The 15181-nt window shown below is 38.4% G+C and overlaps 1 protein-coding gene across 4 annotated transcripts in view; it reads left to right on the forward strand.

Moving 5' to 3' along the window:
- UBE2K (ubiquitin conjugating enzyme E2 K) overlaps nucleotides 1–15181 on the forward strand; it is a 46918-nt gene extending 31737 nt beyond the window's left edge. For 3 of the 4 annotated variants that reach the window (XM_037391619.1, XM_037391639.1, XM_037391649.1), the window contains 3 exons: nucleotides 5856–5955; nucleotides 9421–9549; nucleotides 9909–15181. In XM_037391619.1, coding sequence (XP_037247516.1) covers nucleotides 5856–5955; nucleotides 9421–9549; nucleotides 9909–9983 — 304 coding nt within the window. In that variant the 3' untranslated portion in view covers nucleotides 9984–15181. The remainder of the gene's footprint in view (nucleotides 1–5855; nucleotides 5956–9420; nucleotides 9550–9908) is intronic. The other variant, XM_037391629.1, reaches the window with a different exon arrangement.

Consider the following 15181-nt stretch of genomic DNA (forward strand, 5'->3'; position numbering starts at 1 on the left):
GAGTTGGCCGGGGGCTGCTGATCGCTGCTTGGGGACTGGCACCCATCGGTCAGTGGGTGGTGAGCAACTGTACTGTGCATCACTTGTTTTTCTTGGGTTTTATTTGTGTCTCTTTTTGTTGTCTCCTTTTTCATTCTTTCTTACTTTACTTCAAGCTGTTCTTACTTAACCCACAGGTTTTACCTTTTTCTGATTCTTCTCCCCACTGGGGCAGGGGGTGGAGAGCAAGGGGAGTGAGCATGCAACCGTTTGGTATTTAGTTGCAGGCTGTGGTTTAAACTGTGACACAGTCAAAATAAAAATTAATAAGAATATCTTTTTCATACTGGCTGTACTGGAGGATTCATGCTTCAGCTTTAGTTGAGATGCAGAGATTATTATTTTTAATAGATATATATTATATATATAAAAAATAGATATATAATAAGCAACAGCCAGCTTGTTGTAATAAAATTTTCTTGGGTATCTGAACCTGCTGGTTTTTGTTCAGGGTGTTTGAGCCTGAACTTCCTTAAAGCTTTGAGAAAAATGCAGAGAATATTAGTATTGTTTGAGGGAACTCTTCAGTGAGTAGGCTGTCTTCCCCACCCCAGCACTATGTCAAAGCTATTCTATTATTATTTTTCTTTCCCTAACGGGTGCCCATTCTTGTATTTCTCCTGTAAATAGTAACTATACAACAGGCTTCCACTCAAAGGCTTTATTCTTTTCCTCCCTTCTTCCAGATTCCATAAACCTTTGGTACAAGTTCCCAGAGCTTTTCTCTTGGATTAACAAGCTTAGTTATTTTACAAATAGAATAAATATTGCAGACTGTATTTAAATAATAAACTGTTCTCAGTAGCCATGTTTGTTGACAGAGTGGAGCACCAATGTGCTGGCTGCAGCTGTTCCTGCTGTTCTGCTGGGTTACCTCTCCGAGTAACCGGCAAGGTTGTTTCCAGATAGACATGTACAGAACATAAGTAAAAACATGCTAAATGGAAAATCACTTAGCCTTTAAATATGAAGAAGAAAAATTGGCAGTGTTTCATAATCTTCTTTAGGACTCTTTCAGCTCGTTGAAAGGTAAGAGATTTCTTACCTCAGGCATGCTGGGTACAGCTGGCTTGCTGTGCTTCTTAAGATTATCACTATATTAACCCAAACTAGGGGTGCTCTTTTTTTAATGGAAATGCCCCAGGATATTACCTTAAAAAAAAAAAAAAGTGTAGGCGAATAAAACATCTATCAGCTTTCTTTGTTCTGGTTCAGTCCAGGTTTCCCTTGCTGTTTAACAAATGTAATGCCTATAGAAAGCCTTGGTTTTGGATAGGATCTCTGGGTGGAGGCTCCTAGTTTGAAGTTCTCAGAGGGACAGTGCTTCCCTGTAGTGAGCTCTCCGCAGCTCACTGGTAGATGTTACTGGTCTTTCCTCGCATTTTGTAGGTGTCAAACTTGCAAGCCTGCATAGCGGCTAGGCGGCAGCATTTTGAAATGGGGGTGGGAGTCAAGGGTTATTGTAAACCTTAGGAGAAAACGGGGGCCTGTGCTGTCATATGCAAGGCAAATAGGGTGTTGGGATGTAGAAAGTTTTACCTGCAAAACTCATGATACAAGCTGTCTGCTTTTTATTTATGATTGGTCAGGCTTCCACTGGAGTAGTGTCTTCACTTTGACTGTTGTATTCCAAGGAAGATGGGAACCATGGGAAAAATCCAAAGTGAAGTAAAAAGAATGATGGTCTAAGCAAATACAACCTGCAGTGAAAGTTTGGAAAGCCATTTTAGTATGCAGAATATCCAGCATGGCGAAACAACTAAAATAGATTTTCAGAAAAAATCTTGTGAGGCTCCAGTTAAAAACAGATTAGACAGAAGTCTGACAGGAGTGAAACCAAACCTTGCCTTTGGCAAGGAGGAGAGAAAAAACCTAAACCCTGAGCATGCAGCTAGCTTGGGTTACCAAAGGGGATTGGTTGAACTCCATGAGATGTTGCACATAAATCCACACCTAGAAATAAACTGTGAGAAGAGCTGGAAATCTATTTTTTTCAGGATTCTATTCTAGAAAAAATAAACCCTTGAGGAGCACTAGAAAATGTTAAAGGCATGTATTTTTCCACTGGAAGTTCATTTTAAGGAGAATACAACTCTTCCACTCCCCCCCCCCCCCCCCCCAGCACATTCTTCTCAGCTTGTGAGGACGTTGTCTGGGGGTATGTGTTGGGTTTTTAGTTTTGTGTCACTATCAGCCCAGATTCTCCTCCAAAACTGGTGATGAGAATTGGTTTTGCTTTTTGCTGATGAGGAACATGTCTTGTCTTACTAGTGTCTATACACATAGTTCTGGGCAGTCATCTCCATTCACTTTATTCTCCCAAAATAAGGTAATGGGTAGGAAGAAGAGCTTTTTAAGGTACTTGGGAAATGAGAATCTATTTTTAGCTGTCCCTCCAGTTTCTTCTGGGAATTTTCATTTATGTCTGAAAACTTAAGACTAAGCTACTTAGAAAATAACAAGCCTTTCTTACTTTCTTTGATGTGGAAAACTAATTGGTGTCCTAAAGGTAGAAAATATTATATGAGTATACAATAGTTGTATGAAATATGTCAGATTTTTTTACCATTAATCGCAAACTTTAATTTCCTTTTGTCAATACTGACAGCAGGTGAAGCTGTAACAGGTTTTCTTTTATGATTTGAGGGCTTACTTCTTTAAATATTTCTGTCCAGTGAAGACTTTGTCTTTTTATGCATGAGATGTGAAAGCCACTTTGAGACATGGGACTTGAAAATAAGTTGTAAACTACATTTTTAAACCTTTCTACGTATGTAACTAAACTTGTCTTGTCTATAACCTTATTATTTTGGAGTTTTGAGTTTTCTGAGCATATAGCCATCTGCATATCCAAATGGATGAGGTATTTATTTATACTACTCATTTTGAAATTGGAATGTCAGAACAGAAGTTCACGTCTCAGTATGCTATATATAAAAATCTACAAACATAACAGATGAACAGGGCTGAAGGGGCCTAGCAGCTTGGAAAGCCAGAGCCAGCTAGAGCCAGCGCAGAACTTGTGTTCTAGACATCCATGGCAAATTTGGTCCTTAGTAATGCCCTCTGCTCCCCAAGGTATCTTTTCCACTCCCAGAAGATACAGCATAAATGGAAGTAAATTGCATGTAAAAGCAATGCAAGGGGCCACAACCCCTTTCCTGTCGTCTTCTCTACTTTAAATAATGGCAGTGTTTTCAGATGTTTCTAAAGTAGAAGGATTTCTGTAAAAGAAGGTGCAGAACAGCTTGCATTTTTTGAAGGTTATTGTGGTATTAGTTATAGCTGATAGATATTTCGTGTTAAGTCTATCTTTAAAACTCCACTAACTAGCATAATAGAATTCCTTAACTGGGAAAAAATACTTGAGCTTTTATAGTGTGTATTGTTGATGTGGTAGTTCCTCAAATTCACTGCATAAAAATAAAAAGGGTTAAATCCATTTGAGCATAGTAATGCCTGAAAGACTTAGCATTCTGTGACACCTGAATGCCAAAATAGTAAACATGTTGCATTACACTCATTTGGTATTAGCAGAGACCACTGTGAACTGTCATCAATGCATACATTAACTAGATTAATTTCAAGACTGTATAAACCAATAAGGATTGCAAAGAACAGAAATTACGAGAGTAAAATAGCATAGGTACATGTAAAGCAAAAATATTGCTATGTTATTTCACTGAAGTTTTTGTGTGTGTGATTTAGGTGTGGAAAAACAAGATGTTTATTACTCTTAGTTTACTGTGTTAACCAGGCTGTCATCACACAACTGAGGGTATGTTTCAGTGACTAGGTGTTCTTCATCTGATTAAATATGATCTTAGTAGTTAATCCCCAGCTTTGTGATTTAAAGAAACATTCTTTGGCTTGGAACCTGAAATACTTAAATTTAACTGGAAGAGAATCTGAAATTTGGGAGGTGTGGTGGGGTGGTGTGCAAGGGTGGAGTTTAGTTATTAAGTAGTAGGTTTGGAAAAGGAGAATTATATGTAGAATTCAGATCTAAAAGCATGAGGGTTTTTTGAAGATTTAAGCCTCCAAAGTTCAGCTTGAGGGACTTGAAGCTGATGTAGCAGTTGGAATGAGACAATATGTGCTAATTAAAATCTCTGTCACTTGGGATGTTTCTCACTTGCGTTTTGATGTAGAACACTGCACTGTTAAAACTCAGTGATGATTATCAAGCTAAAAAAAAAGTTTCTAGGAAAAAATCTTCTAGAATTAGAAACAATTAGGGAAGAAATGCCATATTTGAATAGTTAGTGGCATAGCAGGAAAGCTGTAAATGTAATCGTCTAGGAATATAATATTGATGTGTCACAGATGTACCTCCGTTTTACAAGCATCTATTCTTTGTTCATCTGCATACTGTACTGGAGTATCTCAATACAATGCCTTGGTACTAGAAAATACATAAATTACTGGAAAATACATATATTTCTGAAATGTGAAACTGGGAATAGACTTGCAAACTTGTTTCCTTTGTATCTGGATGTTCTGGTCAAACTGTTCCACACCTACTCTAACAGACTCCCTGTGTTTACTTTCAGTCTTCTGAAAAGAAGAAACCATTTTCTGTTGACTGAAACTTGAATGGTTTGTCTGTAAGAAACTGGATGCCTACATTTCACAACTTTCCTCTGACATTTCATGTGCCATAACCATTTTGCTCAAATCTAAGATGTCACATTTACCCACTTACCTTTCTACTAGTACTTAAGCAGAGTAAGCAGTTCTGTGTTTTGGCTTGAACATCTGTCTGTGCCTTCCCCACAGCAATTAAGAGCTACTGAACTCGTTCAAATCCACTGAAATACTGAACTTTCACAGATTCACTGGGGTCTTTATTTGGTTTCCAGTGTGTGCCTGCTGAAATGGTAGATCAGAGAGAGTACTCGTGGTCAAAATCTAATTAATCTGTGTATTTAAAATGTTACAGCTTTCCAGATTTACAGTGTATAACAATTTCATACCTCTACTTTTACTATATTATGGAAGTCTTTTGCTCTAGGTATACTTCTGAAATCAAGATAAATTATGAGATCTTGGAACTTTAGAAGTTCCAACTCTAGAACTACGCTACCTTCAACAGGGTTCTTTCACAGGGGCAAAAGAGTGACTTTACAGCATCATCATGACTACAGGATGTTTTCCTGCTTCTGACAGTCATGTCAGGTTGAAATGAGAGGAAGCTGAGATAATATTTTCAACTGCACATTCTGTAATAGCCAAACCCTTTTATTATAGTAGTAATTCACTATGTAAATGGTTGAATTTTGTTGAAAAAAAAAAAATAAAATCGTATTAAAACTGATCAATGCAGAAGATATCTAGTATATAAAATTATTTATCTGTTACAAGTATTTAAAACACAGGTCGCTATTTCTGTATATGCTATTTTGCTATGAAGAATGCCAGCAGAGGGAGCACACGTGGGCTACCAGTTCAGTACCTAGACCTTACATAAGGTGCTGTTACTGGTAGTAAGGAAGAATGACACCAACTTGAATTGCCTTTTTATTATTTTTTTTCATCTGAAAAAAATTCTGTTCAGTGGGCATGGTCAAATGTGTAGGTCAAGGACTGTATTGTCCAAAAGCATTGTTAATAAGAAAGTCCTCATTTAAAACCCTATTTAAATATATCTATGGAGTGGTATTGTAATACCTATAAGCCGCAGCAGTTTAAAGTTACTATTCTTAGACTTACAATCTGTACACATACTCTTGTGTCTTCTGTGATACTAGTACAGGAGCAAAGGTGAGTACAGGCTTGGGATTTGGTAAAGTCATTTTGAAATTTTTTTGTTTTAGGGCAGCAGCAATGACTCTAAGGACGGTGTTGTTATCACTGCAAGCGTTGTTGGCAGCTGCAGAACCAGATGATCCACAGGATGCAGTAGTGGCAAACCAGGTAAGATACTCGGTTGGCTGTGAATTTGTAACACTTCTGTAACCTTTGCTAACTCAAATTAGGTCCCAAACCTTGGGGGAGATAAAGATTTTGAAGAATTCATTGGAAATTTCCTTTACAACTAAGTGTGAGTTACTACAGTGTTTTGTGCTCTTTACTGTTTGGATTCCAGAGGAAGCAGCAGTTATTTTTCAGTGTCAGGAGGTTTATTTTGTTAGTTTTGTTCCTTATTTAGCTTGTCAGAAGTGTCAGGAGATAACAGCATAGTAAAATGAATTCCAGTACAACTTGCCTCTTAAAATCTAAGTCTTCTAGCGTAAGAAAAGCAATGTTGTTTAAATTAGTTTAAAATGTGTTTTAATTTGATGGCGTTCGTTGGATTTGGTTTGGGATGTAACTCCTCTTCCAGATTAATATGAATATTGTTGAGCACTGTATTTGTTTAATGTCAAAATTTTATGAATAATGGCTTTACGTGAATTACTTTTGCCTGTTCTCTGAATGAAGCATCCTGTGTATTTTACCTTTGTAAGTACTTGGGATAACCGTTTTAGTCACTGGTTGAATTGGTATCAGTAGAATTCTATAATCACAGGGATCGTTACTTTTCAGACAGTAGCAATAACCTGTAAAAAGTAATACAATGTCAGTTGAGTCTTATGCCATACCAGGACTGACATGGTTCTGTTTAAAGTGTTGATGAAAGACAGGAACAGTCATTCCATAACTTAATAGTCCAACGGTTTTCAACAAAATTCCAAGTATGGCATGTTCTTTTCCTTCGTACTTGAGGGGGGGTAGGGGTGCAGGGAGGGAGAGAGAGAGAGAGAGAGTAAAGGCCTGGCTTCCCCATCGACTGCTAGTAAGGCTGTTAGTAGCAACAGAACAAAGCGAGTATAAGGTTCTTCCAGCATCCGTTTCATCTATATATCCTGGAAGTCAGGACCCTTCAGGGTAGGGTAACATGGTGTGTACTCCTTCCCTCTAAAAATCTCTGTGGGACGATAGGTTAGCGGTTTATCAAACCTGTTAGGATTTGGAGGGGAACACGGAAATCGGAGGTAGCCCATTGCAGGACTGGGTGGAGGAGAGCTGTTTGTTACTGCTATAGTCAGTAGTAAGTACAGAAGGGCTTGCGTGTGGGATTCTGCAGTACTGTAAGGCTGCTCTGAACAAATGTCCCTGAACAGTGCTGTCAGACTGAATTGCTCTGCGCAGGGAGCATTGTTGCAAAGGCCAGCAAGGCCACCAGGCATGTCCCTGCACTGGTTTTTCTTGCCAGATGCATGCACTTGCTGTCACATGCTGTTAAACAAAACCACTTTTTCCCTTTTTACAAAGAACAAGAATAGCGTTTCCCTTTCTAGCCCTGATGGTAGAATTCTGTGGGGGAATCATAACAGTCTCTAGGAGCGCTTGAGCTGGAAAGAGTTTTTTCTCAGGCAAAGAACTTCATGAGGGTATGTGACCAGTGGGACTGTGGCATGGCTGATGTGGGGAGAATTCAGTTTCTCCTGTTCCCTGCAAATACCTGCATGAAAGCACCCAGTTCCTTCATATGTGTTTTATTTGGTGGTGGCATCCTTCTTAGTTTAGATTTGTTCTAACACTACCACCACCCAAAAAAAAAATTCCTTGTGAATTTGTTTATCCTCCATACTTATTTTTCATTATGTTAGTTTACTAAGCTATGTGTTAGACTACTAAGCTGTCCAGGTAAATGGCAGTGTCCTACAAGCTCTTGGGCTGAATCCCAGGGAGAGTTCCTGTTTGAATAACGGCAGCATTTTCAGACACCAGCTGTCTGGTGTCAAAACTACTTCAGTTAGTTGCTGGGTTTTTTTAAAGTACAGCAATTTTAACTATCTCAGATTCCTAACAGAGAGACATCAGTAAAAGGTGCCTTTAGGCTTTTCTCAATTCAGTGAGAAGCTAGATATTTACGGGTACCTAAGTAAAGGAGTTTTAATTATAGAACACTGACACCTAGTTCTGAATAAAATGCAGTTATGACTAATTCTTGCACTTCAGCTAGTTGCTTTTTATGCTTAGCAGTGTTCTCAAAAATATTTAAAAAATAAACAACTAAAACTGGGGGAAGATCTCTTAAGAGTAGAATATAGTGTGTCAGGATGCTACTGATGCTTAACTTACTCCTTCCTCTTTTCTAGTCATTACAACCAAAGAAATTTATTACAGACTGCTGTACTTAGAACACACAGAGTTATTTCCAACAATAAATTGTCTCCCATGTTTGTTTTAATGCCATTAATAAACAGGTAGTAAATGTACAAATTACTTCATTTGGAGCAGAATTAGTGGGAGGTGTACAAAGCACACTGTGCAGTGTAGTTGTATGTGTAGGAGAGAGAAAATGAAATGTACAACGGTAAAAAGTACTGTTTTCACTTTGTCAGTGCTTTATAGACTTAATAGTTGTTTTCATGTATTAATAAAAAGCTTTGATAATCAGCCCTGTTTCTGTCCTTAAGTATACCTAAATATTTGAATAATGGATTTCCCGATATCTTGTCTTATTATTTAGTGCTAAAATTTATTATATATCTAGAGATGACAATATCTACGTTTTTCAAAAGTGTAATGATTAAGGGAAAGAGTCTTTTAAAAAAAAAAAAAAAGAAAAAAGCTTGATACTATGTATGAAAATTGCTAAAATGGGAAACTCATCTTGCTTTTCTTAAGTACAGTTTATGGCAGGTGACCTGCTTTCTTGGCTTTTGAGTTCTTGGTGCAGGCTGAAAATTCTCTGTGATAAGGTCTGTTCTGTTACTTGTTAGTGATGGGATTGGTGCAAAATAATATTTATGTACCGTGTGTCTTTTTTTTTTCTGGCAAATAATAGCTTGCATGGAAAGAGTTGAAGCTTCTTAGCTTTTTGCACCTGCTCACCCGTTTTTCAGCTCTTCTTTTGTCATGTACACTATCAATATCCTTATTCTCAGGAGGAAGCCTGGTAGTAAAATGTCAGCCCTGAGTGAGAAACTGTAGACCTACTTGAAGTGTATAAAACCGGGCATATTTTCAAGCGATTAAGAAAAACATTAGAATAGTATGCAGTTATGTACATTCAGGAGATGTTAACAGAGGGGTAATTTGTGCTCTGCCATACTGAATGTAAATTTTCAGTAGCTGTGGTAAACATAGCTAATTTTCTTTTGATCAGTGCAATTGAGAGCAGTACCTGATTGTACACATGAAATACCTATTGTGTGTGATTTAACTTAAAGGCAAATGCATTAAGGCAAACGCTTGCATAGGTCTACTCTATGTGTAATCCTTACGTCCAAATTTCATTTCAAAAATAGCAGCATGATCAGTGTGAAACACTGTTGAAGATACTGTATAAAGAGTGATGGATTGCAATCTGCCACATCATCTTGCTTTTTGGTTGGATTGCTGAGTTGATTTAACTTTCTCCTTCTCCCCCTTCTCTCTTTTGTGTAGTACAAACAAAATCCAGAAATGTTTAAACAGACAGCTCGACTTTGGGCACATGTGTATGCTGGAGCACCAGTTTCTAGTCCAGAATACACCAAAAAAATAGAAAACCTTTGTGCTATGGGCTTTGATAGGGTAAGTATATATAACCTCAATATTTTTCAGTAGGGGCAGGGCAAGTATATGTATATAAATACAAGGAGTCAGTAGTATACTAAAGTAGACCTACAAAAGGTCCGTGACCTTTTGTAGCAAGTCTTAATCATTCTGTTTTGCTAATTATTTTTAAGGATCAGAGTTTTAAAATACTATGTTATGAGTAAATCTTGTGAGCTACCCCTGCCTTTTTGCAAACAATTTTTCTATAACTTCTTAGTTAAAATTGAGCAAATGGTAAACTAATGTTCTGATCAATCTGTGAATTTTCTTGCCACTTCTCAGAGCTGCAGGTTCACACACTGAAAAAAATCATTGCTTTTGTCTTTTCATTGCAGAATGCAGTAATAGTGGCCTTGTCTTCAAAATCATGGGATGTAGAGACTGCAACAGAATTACTCCTGAGTAACTGAGCCATGTAGAGAGAGCTGCTTCAGTAGTCCAGCTTGCCCCTTCTGGAGGAGCATCACCATCTGTTATTTTTAGGATTCTATATAGATTCTCTTTTAAAACTGGCACTCTTGCCTGATGATGCTGTCTAGGCACTATTGGAGACTGAAAAAAAACGCTCTGTAAATAAAGCTAATTAAACATCTGTGTAAATTTAAAAAGGGGAAATACTTTAATTTTTTTTCTTACTAAATATTGTAAAAATTCTTTGAGCTCAGCTAAGATAATGGGGGAAAAACATGCCTACTTTAGTGTTTAGCAGTGTGACGAAGACTAGCAGGAACTTGCTTCAGGATTTTGATTTAGTAATTCAGAAAGCAACATTTTTGAGTGTTAATCATCAGAATTGTTGGTGCCACTCATCACAGCTATCTTACTGTTTTTAACATGGATCCTATGTGCCTGTGGATTGACCTATATTTGCATGCTTGTACTTAATAGACATATTAGGTAGGGTCGCTGAAGAGAGCACCATTGAAATACTCGATTGTTCTTGTAACTTTTTTCCTGAAAGATTTTCAAGACTTACCCAAAGTTCCAAATGGTGACCTATTCAGAACCGGTTTCTTTCTAGCTTATTAATTGGGAAACCTGATTATCCTCTCCCTTACATCATACAGCTGAATATCCTCACTAAATTATGTTCCGTCATCTGTGGGTATTATGTGTGCCATTTACAGTAGTCTAGGCTCCCCTTTTAAAAAATATATTTTGAATTATCAGTAATGATTTTCATCTATCATGTTTTCTACACAACACAATCTTATAAAGAGTATGCCTCGATATAGCACAAAAAGATGGAGCTGGTTTTCTTTCCTTTTTTTTTGTCTTAAATAGATGTAAAATGTTCTTCAGTACATTCTGGATAATATGATTTCACTGGGTTTGAAGGAGGAAAAAGCTGATACTCTAGTGTACTGAGAATTAAAAATTTTTTTTCTTCGAGTACTTGATATGATGCAATCAGCTGTTTTTTGCAGCGGTTTTCTAGCTTTATTTTGGGCTTCGATTTAAGGATTGTTTACCAGGTACTTTAAAATTCATCCTTGCTTGCATTTTTCTCTAGTTGACACATGGAGGCTGTGTTGGTGTTTTCACTGTACATACTTCAAATGCACATAGAAGTAGAAGTGTGTTCTCAATTTAGCTTTCTTTTGGATTGATGTTTCTGATAAACAAGAACTGAAATCTTATCTTGGCTTGTACATACAGTCAGTCGTCTTATTCGTATTAAAATGACATTTCCTCCTGAGTGCAAAAGCTTGAAAATTATTAGTTTTGCAACTTCAAACACTAGTACATCTATTTAAAGAGAGCTGTAATGTCTTTTTGAATATGATGCTAACTTTTGAGAGTATATCTGACAAGGAAGTTCAGAGAAATCCTCAGACTAGAGAGTGTGGGGGTTGTGGATAATGGAGTACTGTATAAGTCATCTTTTCCATGACTCTGTTTTCTCCTAAACTGTGGATTAGCGGGGTGGGGAAATATATGTCTGTCTGGGGTTTTTCTGTAGCCATGAAGTACAAGTTGAAATAGTTTCACGCTTCATAGACAGTCTGTTTTATAAAACATACTAGAGGAAATCGGGAACATCAGTGTATCTGTTAAATATCTGGAGCATAGTGTTAGGGGAACAGAACCAGAAAACAGGGGTGTAGAGACCTAGCTAGTTCAGGGATGTTCCCCGTACTGCTCTGTCTGATGTTTCCAAACTTAAAATACTCCGGGGCACAGACAGTAAATACTTTGAACTCATATCAGTGCAATACTAAATGCATTTGCTTAGTCTTTATACTTACTGCTTTTTAAGGTATAGTCAGTGGTCAGTTTTCTTGGGTTTTCTTGAGTTAGTGTAGATCATTTGCAATGATGCCAAAGGAAACGAGTTGTTTTGTCTTTCCTTATATTTATTTATTATTTTTTTTTAACAAGAAGCTGCTACTGTTCAGCTGGTTTGCTAGGTGAAGACCAGGGATGGTAGGAAACTATGGCAAAATGCCACTTGTGTTAATCTCAAGTCGCTGTCTTTTCTGTTATACAGGCTAAGAACTTCTTGATTACATCAACACATTTATTTTTTTTTTTTTTTAAACCCTGGTGGTAATTTATAAATTGCTGACTACTTTCCCTTGTTCTTCGCTGCTATTTATCAAAAGAAAGAACTTGGAAAATCATTGTCGGGGACATCAAACTTCTCAGTTATGGGCTTCTGAATGTGTCTTTTGGTAAGATTGGTCTCCTAAGAATAGCAGGTTTTTCAAACAGTATGGAAAGGGATAAAGGAGGCTGGGAAAGGGGGAGGGGGAGAAAAGAGGAAATGGTTCTTAGGTGAGCACGGTCACCTCTGAAACAGTGCCCTGTTAAGTTTTACTTCGCTCATGAAGTTACCTCATTTTCTTCTCTACTGCAAAACACTCATCTTCCCCTTTCCCCTTGTGTATAGATGTTGGATGTTGGCTTTTGCCCTCCACCCGTGTGCTTGGTAGCAGATACCTTAATGCTAGCTCGGGTGCTGGCAGGAGGGAAGCTTCTCAAGAAGTGAGCTGGGAAGGAAATGTGACCCAGCATTAAGGAGACATCTGTGGTCTGAAGTCCCTCTGAATTTTGACATGCAAGTCCTTTATAAGGAATGTTTTTGTATTCTTGGTAATTATCAGTTGAATATAGGGATAATGTTGTACGAGGTTAGTTTAACTGCAGCTGGGGCTGAGCCCTAGGAATTTTGCTGTTAGTGTTCTGTTTATCATTGTGAGTTTGTACATACAAAATGGTAGTTCTGTTTTTTGTATGACTGAACATCGCTATATTCAGGGCCCTGTGCGTTCGCAGGTGTGGGGTTGTCGTGCAGTCCCCTCCAGCTGTGGACTCAGGCTGCACATTTCCCACTTTCCGAAGACAGGAACTTAAAACATGGGTACAGTTGCTTTCTAAGTACAAATAAATCCTGCGTTGTCTTCCTCTTATCATGTAAGAAGACTGCTCGAGACAGTAATCTTGAAGTCTAAATGGCCCCATTTTTCTAAACAAGATACTGGCAATGACGATTACCTGATTGCCTGAGCATCGATCGGATTTCCTTGCTGAACGTTTTAACATGCATCCAGCAAAGTGGTTTATCCCTTGTTTGGTTTGTTGGTGGGAACAAGAAACTGTTCCTCGTCCAGTTCCGCAAAAAGAAAAGCATGGCTTTGTTCAAAGGTAGAGAAATGCCCTTTCCTGTGGCCAAGAGGCTCTGTTTTCCCGTGAGTGCCAAAAGCCCTCACTGTATCCCACCCCCACTCGCCAAATTCACAGCTTCCTCCCGTTGCTTCTGCAAACAAGCTGTGTTCTCGGTATGACAAACTGGTACATTTCAGAGACAAAAACTTAGGAACATATCCTTCTGGAAAGATGTGGCACTTAGTGCTATTCATTCTGCATATTCCAAACTTGCTTCTTCTTTTTTAAAAAAAAAGCTTGCCACAGAGAACATGGGGCCTTGATTATAATTGGTTTGGTAGTGTTTATCTGAGCAATTAGGTACCAGTGGTGTAGGAATAGGTCTTGGGGTTTTTTTTTTTATTATCATTGTATTTAACTGTTTTCCAAGTAAATTTGTATTGGAACACTTACGTAAGGAATATAGGATCTCTTGTTGTTGTCTGAAAGGATGAATTAAATAGCCAGAAAGAAGCTTACCTTGTAATGCCAATTCTGCGTTACATGGTGTGGGTAACAGAAACATTTAAACTATGCAAATTTAAGCTTAACAGCTGTGAATCAGACTAGGCACTTCAGAGCATATAGATTGTGTATTGAACCGGGGAAGGGGGAAGAGGAGGGGGGGTGGGAAGTCAAGACGTGGTTTCAGGCAAGAGTTCTTGTTTGCCGCATTGGTGATAACGCTGTGAAGGCGAAGTGTTCCATTTTCAGCTCAAGGGGAAACCTGCCTGTGTGCATGTCCCTCGCTTGCTTCCTAAATACCAACAAAAGCTAGTGCTTAGACCAGAGGCTTGCCCGAAGGGGGTAACGTTAAATAATTTAGCAGTGAAAGTTAGGTTTACTTCATGTCGGCTGATGAGCAGATGCAACAAGAAAGTGAGGTGTCCTCTCCTGCTGTGTCTTGTTGGTAGAGTTGATGAGAAGCGTCTCAATAAGCGCGGCCACCGATCTGTGATCAGGCGGTTGGTTTTGTATGGTTTTTATGAGCAGTTGGCTCAACAATAGGTAGCGAAAGAGCATTTCACCGTACCATCTGTTGCACTGCAGAACCGAAGCATGAGAGTCAAGGTGCTTGTTGGGTGCCTAAAGCTTTTTCTGGGAAGACCATATCGATGCTTCCACTGTTAACTGTCCTCGTTTTCCAGGCGCAGCTTTCTCCTACGGCTAGGCAAAGGGGCAGTCCCTTCTTGCTTGATAAGTTTTCTGATCTGTTCCAGACCCATCAGCAAACCATGTATCTTGCTGTTCCCATTTGTGGCATTGGTGTCAAGACGCTGATTCATCGTTAGACTCGCAAGACCAACTGTCGTTAACGCATTTTGCTTCTTGCTTGGTTATTCCAGCTGCAGTGCTCTGTAGGTAGCAACTCGACTTCAGATTTGTTCTCACTGGACAAACTCGTGAAAATCATTTGCACTGTACTGTGATGTGATGTTCCTTCTCTGCTGTTACCTGCTTTGTAGGCATCAAAATAGCTAGCCGATTGCTTATGGTGCTGAGCCATTCATCGGTAATGTAAGTTAAGACATATGACTCCACAGATGAGGAAATGTACTGTGAAAATGCTGTACTTGTCCATTTTACGATTTGCGGCAGCTGCTGGTGCTCTGTTGTGGTGTCTGAAGGAGGCTGTCATCATACAAATGCTGATGTCAACTGTTGAAGAACCCTGCTTTTCACTTGCCTTTTCCATCCTAAATTCTGACTTCTCTAATTTAAAAAGAAAAAAAAAAAATCACCAAGAAAAAAAATACAGCATCAGTGTTTGGTTCCTGAGCATCAGGCTACCTGTACAGGAGGAGCGGGTGGGCTGGAATGCAGCATCAGTGTTTTTTGTCTTGAAAATAAAAACTACACAAACACTTTTGTACACAAATGATTTTTTAAATAAACACATTTTAAAAGATGTTGATTTTCACTGGGAATGCTTAACAATAAATGCATGTTTCCCTGAAAA

Source organism: Falco rusticolus, chromosome 1 (assembly GCF_015220075.1).
Source record: "Falco rusticolus isolate bFalRus1 chromosome 1, bFalRus1.pri, whole genome shotgun sequence".
Classification (NCBI taxonomy): domain Eukaryota; kingdom Metazoa; phylum Chordata; class Aves; order Falconiformes; family Falconidae; genus Falco; species Falco rusticolus.